The following is an 8,080-nucleotide window of genomic DNA, read 5'->3' as shown; positions in this document are numbered from 1 at the left end:
TTTCCCCCCCCCCCCCCCCCGTGCTGTAATGAGCAAGCATTGGTTGTTAAAAGGTGATATGTCTTTCCCTTTCTCCTCTAGAAACCCATGTATGAAGTACAATGGAAGGTTGTCGAGGAGATAAATGGAAACAATTATGTTTACATAGACCCAACACAACTTCCTTATGATCACAAATGGGAGTTTCCCAGAAACAGGCTGAGTTTTGGTCAGTATGAAGCAGGGGCTTTCCATGCAACCATTTTGTGTACACATAACAATGATTTTAAGGAACCTCCGATGGCTTCCTTTGTTCTATTTCACCTGAAACCGGAAGTGTTTTCTGTGAAATTGCGCAGAAGTTGGCAGATTTAGCAAAGCAAACATTAAAGGGAAATGTCTCTAGACACCTGTGTCTTTAATTTCCTTTTTGATTCGGGAACATCACAAGATGGTCCATTGGTTTCCCCACTGACTTTGCCTCTTGCCTTCCTTTCTAAAGGGAAGACTTTGGGTGCCGGTGCCTTTGGCAAGGTTGTTGAGGCCACTGCTTATGGCTTAATTAAGTCAGATGCTGCCATGACGGTTGCTGTAAAGATGCTCAAACGTAAGTTCTTGAAGGGTACTGCATGCACCCACCCCTAGGGTGCTCAATTTTTTAGTTTTTGGGGTTTTTGTTTAACTAACATACACTGTTTCCAATTTTAGCAAGTGCTCATTTAACAGAGAGGGAGGCCCTCATGTCTGAGCTGAAGGTCCTGAGCTACCTAGGCAATCATATGAATATTGTGAATCTTCTCGGAGCATGCACCGTTGGAGGTAAGACTGCGTTGCCTGTCTGCCAGGTGACTGAAAGAGGGCCACTGCTTAATTACAAACTGTGAGATTTTTGCCCAGAATTTTGTTTTGTTTTGCTAGATTTTGTTGTCCTTACTATTCCTAAGAATGTAGATTTTTATCATTTCTGTGCTGGGAATCTTCAGACTCCCCTTCTCTAGGTATTTGGAGATGCGGGCTCTAGTTGTCCGTGGTGCTGTAGCGCATTAGTACATCAGAACTACTCTCCACAACTGTGTTTTGGTGCCCATTACTGTGCCTCACACTCTCCCCTCCCTCTTCCTAGCCTTGAGGACTTTTATTCTACCAGATCAGCATTTTGAACTTGCCCAAATGAGTGGGAACACAGAGAATTTCTCTTTGTGTAGGGCTGCTTGTACCCTCATTGGATCACTGCACTTTTGTATGAATGTGTCAAATGATACTGTACCACTTAAATGGGTACAAATGTGTCAGTTTAAAGCAGACATTCACTAATTTACTCATTGAAAGGCTAAATAAATACCCAAGTTGGTGAAAAACAATCATCTTTAATGTAATTTTCTGTTGTATCATCCTGTGGGGTAAGAGTCCACATGCATGCAAGAGCCTCTCAGTGTGCTACATCAGCATTGACTCTAAGTGTGTCTCATCTCACCCAGAAAGCTTTTCTTATCTTGCAAGTTTTATGTCTTACTGGGTCATAATTAGTCACTTAGGAGTTAATGTTCATTTGCCTTCTATAGCTTAAAGGAGGCCCCTGAGCCCCCCACTTCCCAAACACACACCAAATGAAGCAAGCATTTCACTTCTGTCAAAAGCAAACTTCCAATTCTGAAGCCTTAGTTGAGGCGCCCATCAAGACTGTCTTGATGTTTGCAGAAGACATTTTGTTCTAAAGGAACAAAGGTGTGTGAGGTGAGCTGTTCCCTACAGGTCTAGAGACCCACAGAACAGTTGACAGCTTTAGATAGTGTCGTAAAGTGGCCCCCATAACCTGTACTTCACCACACTATGAATTGTTCATGAGGCTGTTTCAACCCACGGTAATTAGTTGCCTGTTAACTTGAGAACTGCACTTTTAAGCATTCATAGTGCTGACTCTCTTTGACTAGTGGTGCTCAGAACAGGGGTCGTTTCAGGTGTTCACCCACTTTCCAGGCTGGGCTTAGCTGGCTGTTCCATGTGGTTATTTTCCTGCCAGACTGCAGCTTGGCCCTCCATTTCCATAATAGCATTACAGCAAGGATGTGGAACCCTGCCGTAAACAGAAGTGAATCAAAGGATCCCCTTAGGAAGCTTGATCAGAGGGGAACCTTTGAAAGCAGTCGCTTGTGGCAGCAGAGCCAGCAGTCCTGCCTGGCCCCTGATGCTCACTCGCCTCACTTAGGTATTCAAGTAGAAACAGGCTTGCTTGTTTTATTTCACTCAACATAATGCTGCTGTTTTTGATAAGAGATGCTAATAGATAGAATTACCTTGGGCCTAAGAAGGCTTAGCCACTGAAACTGAATGTTAATAGCCATGATCACCCTTGGGGATTTTGACAGGAGGCAGGATTATCTATAGTGTATCTCGCCTCTTCCTAACATTTTCTTATATCTTCATAGGGCCCACCCTGGTCATTACAGAATATTGTTGCTATGGTGATCTTTTGAATTTTTTGAGAAGAAAACGTGATTCATTTATTTTCTCAAAGCAGGAAGATCAGGCAGAAGCAGCACTTTACAAGAACCTTCTGCATTCAAAGGAGTCTTCCTGGTAAGGCTGATTTGCATAGTCAGCTGCTGACAGGCAGTTCATGGGGTCATAAGGGTTTGCAATCAAGGTTGATTCTTTTAAAATGAACTGAGGTACTCTGAGATGTGAAATCAGAATTATTAAATTATTTAAATGTGATTACCTGTTTAGGAAGTTCAAATAGTATTCTTGAAGATTCAAATTGAGGTATTTGCTGTTGTTGTTTTTTTAACCTAAGCTGTAGTTGTATGCTACTGAATGAGTTTTTACCTGTTTCTTTCTATCATGCTTTCGTTCTGTGTATGTTTCCACTTATGTTGCTGCACTGTGTTCTGTAGGCATCTTTATCTATAATGGAACTAGTTATAGGGAAGATGGTAAATGCTGTCGAGTGGTCATAGGAAAGTCCTATAAACTGGGCATACTTATGTGTGTAGGCTTCTTGTCATCAGCCTCCGAATTATTTCTAGATCTTTGCCATTCTGTGTCTTTTCATCATGCTCCAAAGGCATCACTACTATAGAACATCATTTGAATTCTGGCCTTCATCCTACCCCATGTGGTATCTGTTCTGAATAGTGTGTAAGAAGGAAAAGAGGCTTGGCTTGTAACCAGAGTGGAGCTCTTCTCCCTCTACCATGGAAGACTTCTGATTGTGCACACCTTTTCTTTTTTGCCCTTTCCAATTATGTGGTAGATCTCCCCTCTCCTTTTCAAATTTACTGTTATGGATTGAGGGTGTAGCTCAGAGGTAGAACACATGCAAGGCCCTGGATTCGAACTCCAGCATCAAATATTATAAAATGAAATAAAAACTATAGTTTGTCCCATCAAGGAGACCTCAGTAATTACTGTTGATGGATAATTATCTCCTGAAGTCTTTTTTCCCATCACCAAAGGTTTAAAGCCCCAGGTGGAGCTTTATATTTTTATTTTAGTCCTGTAAACTTGAGTATTTGAACATGGTCGTGAAATACTGTGAAAACTACCTTGTCTTAGTTTTTCTTGAGCATCTACTCTTTATATGAAGGCCAGAGCCCCTTTGCCTCCAGTCTGGACGCTCAACCCTACATGTATTTTTTAACTCTCTGAAATGATGGCCTGAATTGCTCAGTCCTGTGATGTTCTTTGTGCTTTGGGATCCCATATGGGTTTGGAGCCACCAGCTCGCTCTGAAGGAGGTTGTTGTCATGGTGTTTCTATGCTAATCAGAAGCAGGAAGTACTAGAAATCTTGAAGAGTCTCCAGCCAAATGTTGCAGATTCAAGAGGTCCAGATGGTTCAGAAAATCATCCAAATTATTGGTGTTTATCTGAACCAAACTTGGTTTTTTTAAACCTTCTTCCATCAGTCACTATATGTTAACGATCTCGCCCCAGCACATCTTGGAAACTTGTTCTTTGTCTTTCTCCTTGTCTTTTGGGGGGCTAATTTAGAGTCTGAAGTAACCTGAGGTGACAGTTTGGGCTTTTCTTCCTAAATCCCCTGTATCCAGAGAAGGGACATTTCTAACCTGAGTCCCCACAAAAATAATATTTAATTCCTGGGAATTCGACCCTAATAATGAATAGTAAAAACTCAGGCTTTATAAAACCCAGTTTTTAAGCTCTTTATTCAAATATTGCGTTACTTTCTTCACATAAAATCAGTTCATGGTGTGAGAAAGTAGACAAGAGCAGGAGCCTGAATGGGCAAGTCTGCCCACCCCATTTCCAATCTGTTCAGCTATAACCTGGGTGTTTCATCTTTCCCAGCAGTGACAGTACCAACGAGTACATGGACATGAAGCCTGGAGTGTCTTACGTTGTACCAACTAAGACAGAAAAACGGAGATCTGCGAGAATAGGTGGGTCCCACACAGACTGTAATCAAACCATGTTCTAGCCTTAGAGGGCTAATTTAGAGTTTGAAGTAAGGTGGGCTAAGGATTTTTGGCTCTCTTATTTCCCATTAATCATGGACTAAATAGATTGTTTCCAGGAGGGGACCTGTTGTGCAAAGCCAGTGATCAGTGGCAGATAGGGTTCACAAGTGGATGCTTCAGGAGAAAGCATGTGTTTTTGTACATACGCATTTTGCTACTATATACATGGGATTTTGGAAGTAGAGCCACCATCCATCCCCCTGTCCTTAAGGATTTTGAAACCCAGCCAAAGATTGTTGAATGTTGGCTTTGTGATTCAACACCCACTTTCCCTCAACCCTGAGGGTGATTGGCCCGCAAGTCCACAACAGTTCATTCTTTGTTGGTACTGTCACTGCCCCTGTCTTCTCCTAACCTTTAAGGTTTTCATTGCAAAGGAACCCTGTCTTTCTAACAGGCTCGTACATAGAAAGAGATGTGACTCCCGCCATCATGGAGGATGACGAGCTGGCTTTGGACCTGGAAGACTTGCTGAGCTTTTCCTACCAGGTGGCCAAGGGCATGGCTTTTCTCGCCTCCAAGAACGTGAGTGGCGAGGATTCTCACAGGAGGCACAGAGTCCTTTTTTTTAAAAACTTTTTTGAGAGCTGAACATTTCAGAGCCCTAGTTAGAATGCAGAGTGTCATTTTGAAGTGCAGTAACCAAAAGCAGGGGAAATTTTGTTTCTTCATGTTCCAACTGCTGTCTCTTTGGAATTCCTGTTCTAATTTATAAGCTTTAAAGTGCAAACCTGTCTAAATGAGCTTTCCATGAATATTCTTTTATATGCAGTGAATTCATTTAAAACTTTTGGCTTTAAGATGTATCTTAAAGATATGATCCTAGAAGACAGAAGGATAATGATATCATCAGCAAAAGCAGGGGTAGGCCGCATTGGTGCCATCTTGGTTATGCACCTTGCTTGGCTCCATCAAGAGAAGGCCCACATGTTCTATGTACAGCATAAGAAGTATCAGGAAACGAGCAGTCAGAGAACAATGAGCAGTTAGGAAAAAGGTGGCGATGGGAAGAGGAGGCCAGAACATGGATTCTTGGAAGGGAAAGAATGCCCTAGGAAAGAGGCATAGCTGAAGAGAGGGAGTCGCAGCAAGTACTCTTAACATCACTGGTGGCATTCCCAAGCAGTTACCAAACCGAAAGAGGATATAGGGTGGCCAAAGTAAAGCCCCTCTTCCTTGTGTCCTTGGGAGATGTCAAGTCGAGCTGTGAAGACATTTTAGCAACTCTTTGAAAAGGACATTCAAGGAGATGCATACAAAGTGAATTTTCATTTTAACAAAATGCAGTTCGACTATTTATAATACATTTTCCTATGAATGAAAGCAGTTGGGGGGGGAAGCATTTATTAGAATTGGTTTTGAAAGCGATTATAGTAATTAGGGCCCAGATCATGAGAAACACAAAATGTGAACATCATTTGAGACATAATTTTTGTTTTTGGTGCACTGAATACTTTGAAAGTTTGAGATTTTTTTTTAATATATAAACAGCATTGTAGTGTTAAAAATAGTTTCCTCTTTGAAAGTTAAAATGATTTTCAATGGCTTTCTTTTCTCCCTCAACCTAATAGTGTATTCACAGAGACTTGGCAGCCAGAAACATCCTCCTTACTCATGGTCGGATCACAAAGATTTGTGATTTCGGTCTAGCCAGAGACATCAAGAATGATTCCAATTATGTGGTTAAGGGAAACGTGAGTACCATTCTCTACCTGACAGTTCTGTGAAGGGCTTTTTGGTTTCAAGTTTTGATAAAAATCGTTTTCTATGATTTTCATAATGCGACTTCTACTTTGTAATGTCATGCGTTTTAGCAGTCAAATTAAGTGTACTTCAGCAAAATTTGCATGGAATGCTGAACATTACTACTGCTAACATTTGATAATAGAATTCCTAGTTCTAATTGTGTAATTAGGGGGCATATGAAGGAAACAGAAATAGCTTTAATTTTCATTATAATCTGAGAATAGCAATGAATTTGATTTTGCTCAAGTGTAACAAATGGAGACCTGAAGGTCACAGCAGGAGAAATTTTTGGAGATTGACATACTATGAAAATGACTACATTCTAAGATCATGCTCAGAGTTGGCTGTATGCAATGCTGGGTCTTGTAGTCAATAGATGGCTATTGAGTCAATTCATAAGTAATGACTGTTTTGAAGAACATAGTGAACTTTTCAAAGTGCTGGACAGCTTTCACTGTAACCTCAGAACAAACTTGGGCCTTTTTATAGTGGGAGAAACCAAGGTGCAGTGTATTTTGATCTGAGGGAGAACCCATTATTCTAGAGCAGGATGCTATTGGTATGAAAGGCCATACATACCTACCCTCTTGGGTATATAGTATATGTCTGTTTTCCCAGGCCCATTCCAGTCCAGGTTTATTCCTGGAAGTATATTTGTGTGTTTCTTATGATAATATAATACTTCCTCCTCTATCACCATGGCCCCTCTTGGTAGGCTGTGTTAGACTTGGTTTGTTAAAAGTATTGCTGGCTTTACATCTTGGCCTAATCATGTAGTTCTGAAAAGGCTCTTCCCATATTTCATCAGGAAAGTAGAAAAAAAGAACAACTTCTCTCCATCCTGGCTCAATACTAGAAAGAATAGAAAATGGTTCATTATCCCAGCCTCTGAATAGTGACAAAGGCAAGAAAGAGGAGCTGGAGCAGTCTCTGGGCCCAGTCTTGCTGAGTTCTCATCTGGTCCCCTAATCTGTTCATTTTGTGGTTGTATGATACATGGTCAACACCTTTTCGTCTTGGTTTCCCTGCTGGCACCTGCCTTTTAAAGTCATGATGAGGATTAAAGGTGTCAATACATGGCAGAGCTCTCAGATCAGAGCCAGACTGATTCCAACTCTACTATGTGGATTTGAAATCTAAACAATCAGGACAAATGTGCCACAGCCTCTTACCCAAGTTAACACAGCCTGTTGCTCAAGTCAGTTGAACTAACCTATTATTTGGGTAAGTTCAAAGCAAGGAAATAGAGGACATGGTACTGCCCAGAGTTTGCATGTGGTTATTTGAAGTCTCTATTGTCGGGCTCCCTGAAAGTCCTTGAATTTCATGCAAATTCTTAGTCGTTTTTACCCCTGGGCTCCTTCTGAGTCTGGTGTAGCCTATGGACCCCTTGTCAGAATACTGTTTCAAATGCATGAAATACATGGGATTAACCAAGAAAAGCAGAATGAATGGCAGTTACCAAGTTTTGAAAAGCAAATTTGTGATCGACAGTACGTGTGCTTCTTTGTTACACGGAGCAACATAGTCTAAAACCATTGTAACTTCAAAGCGATAATGAATGAAAATTTCGTTTTGTAATACTGATAAACACTGGGAAAGGTCGTGAAGGTCTCCATGACTACTGTTGAGGGCACGTCATGGGGGCTGCTAATACCACTGTGCTTTTTTATTGCCTTCATTTGTAATTTGAGAAAATACTAGCATTCACCTAGAAGTTAGTGGAAATCAGGTTGTAATTTTTACCTTTCAGGCGCATAGAGACCCTGAATCCAAGACACCAACAAATCCTAGGTTAACAGCAGCATTCAGAATTCTGGGAATGAATATTAGAAGGGTTTCCCCCCCCCCCCCCCCCCTCCCCCAAAATTTACA

The 8,080-nt window shown here is 41.2% G+C and overlaps 1 protein-coding gene across 6 annotated transcripts in view; it reads left to right on the top strand.

Moving 5' to 3' along the window:
- The window catches only part of Kit (KIT proto-oncogene, receptor tyrosine kinase), an 85,037-nt gene that overhangs the window by 71,774 nt on the left and 5,183 nt on the right, over window positions 1–8,080 (top strand). For 4 of the 6 annotated variants that reach the window (XM_008833321.3, XM_008833319.3, XM_008833320.3 and 1 more), the window contains exons 11-17: window positions 82–208; window positions 482–586; window positions 688–798; window positions 2,406–2,556; window positions 4,290–4,381; window positions 4,857–4,984; window positions 6,031–6,153. In XM_008833321.3, the coding sequence (XP_008831543.1) occupies window positions 82–208; window positions 482–586; window positions 688–798; window positions 2,406–2,556; window positions 4,290–4,381; window positions 4,857–4,984; window positions 6,031–6,153 (837 nt within the window). The remainder of the gene's footprint in view (window positions 1–81; window positions 209–481; window positions 587–687; window positions 799–2,405; window positions 2,557–4,289; window positions 4,382–4,856; window positions 4,985–6,030; window positions 6,154–8,080) is intronic. The other 2 variants (XM_029563612.1, XM_029563611.1) reach the window with 1 other exon arrangement.

Source organism: Nannospalax galili, unplaced genomic scaffold (assembly GCF_000622305.1).
Source record: "Nannospalax galili isolate Female #2095 unplaced genomic scaffold, S.galili_v1.0 scaffold433, whole genome shotgun sequence".
Lineage (NCBI taxonomy): Eukaryota > Metazoa > Chordata > Mammalia > Rodentia > Spalacidae > Nannospalax > Nannospalax galili.
Note: the sequence above shows the minus strand (reverse complement) of the source record. Positions and strands in the feature narration are given on the sequence as shown.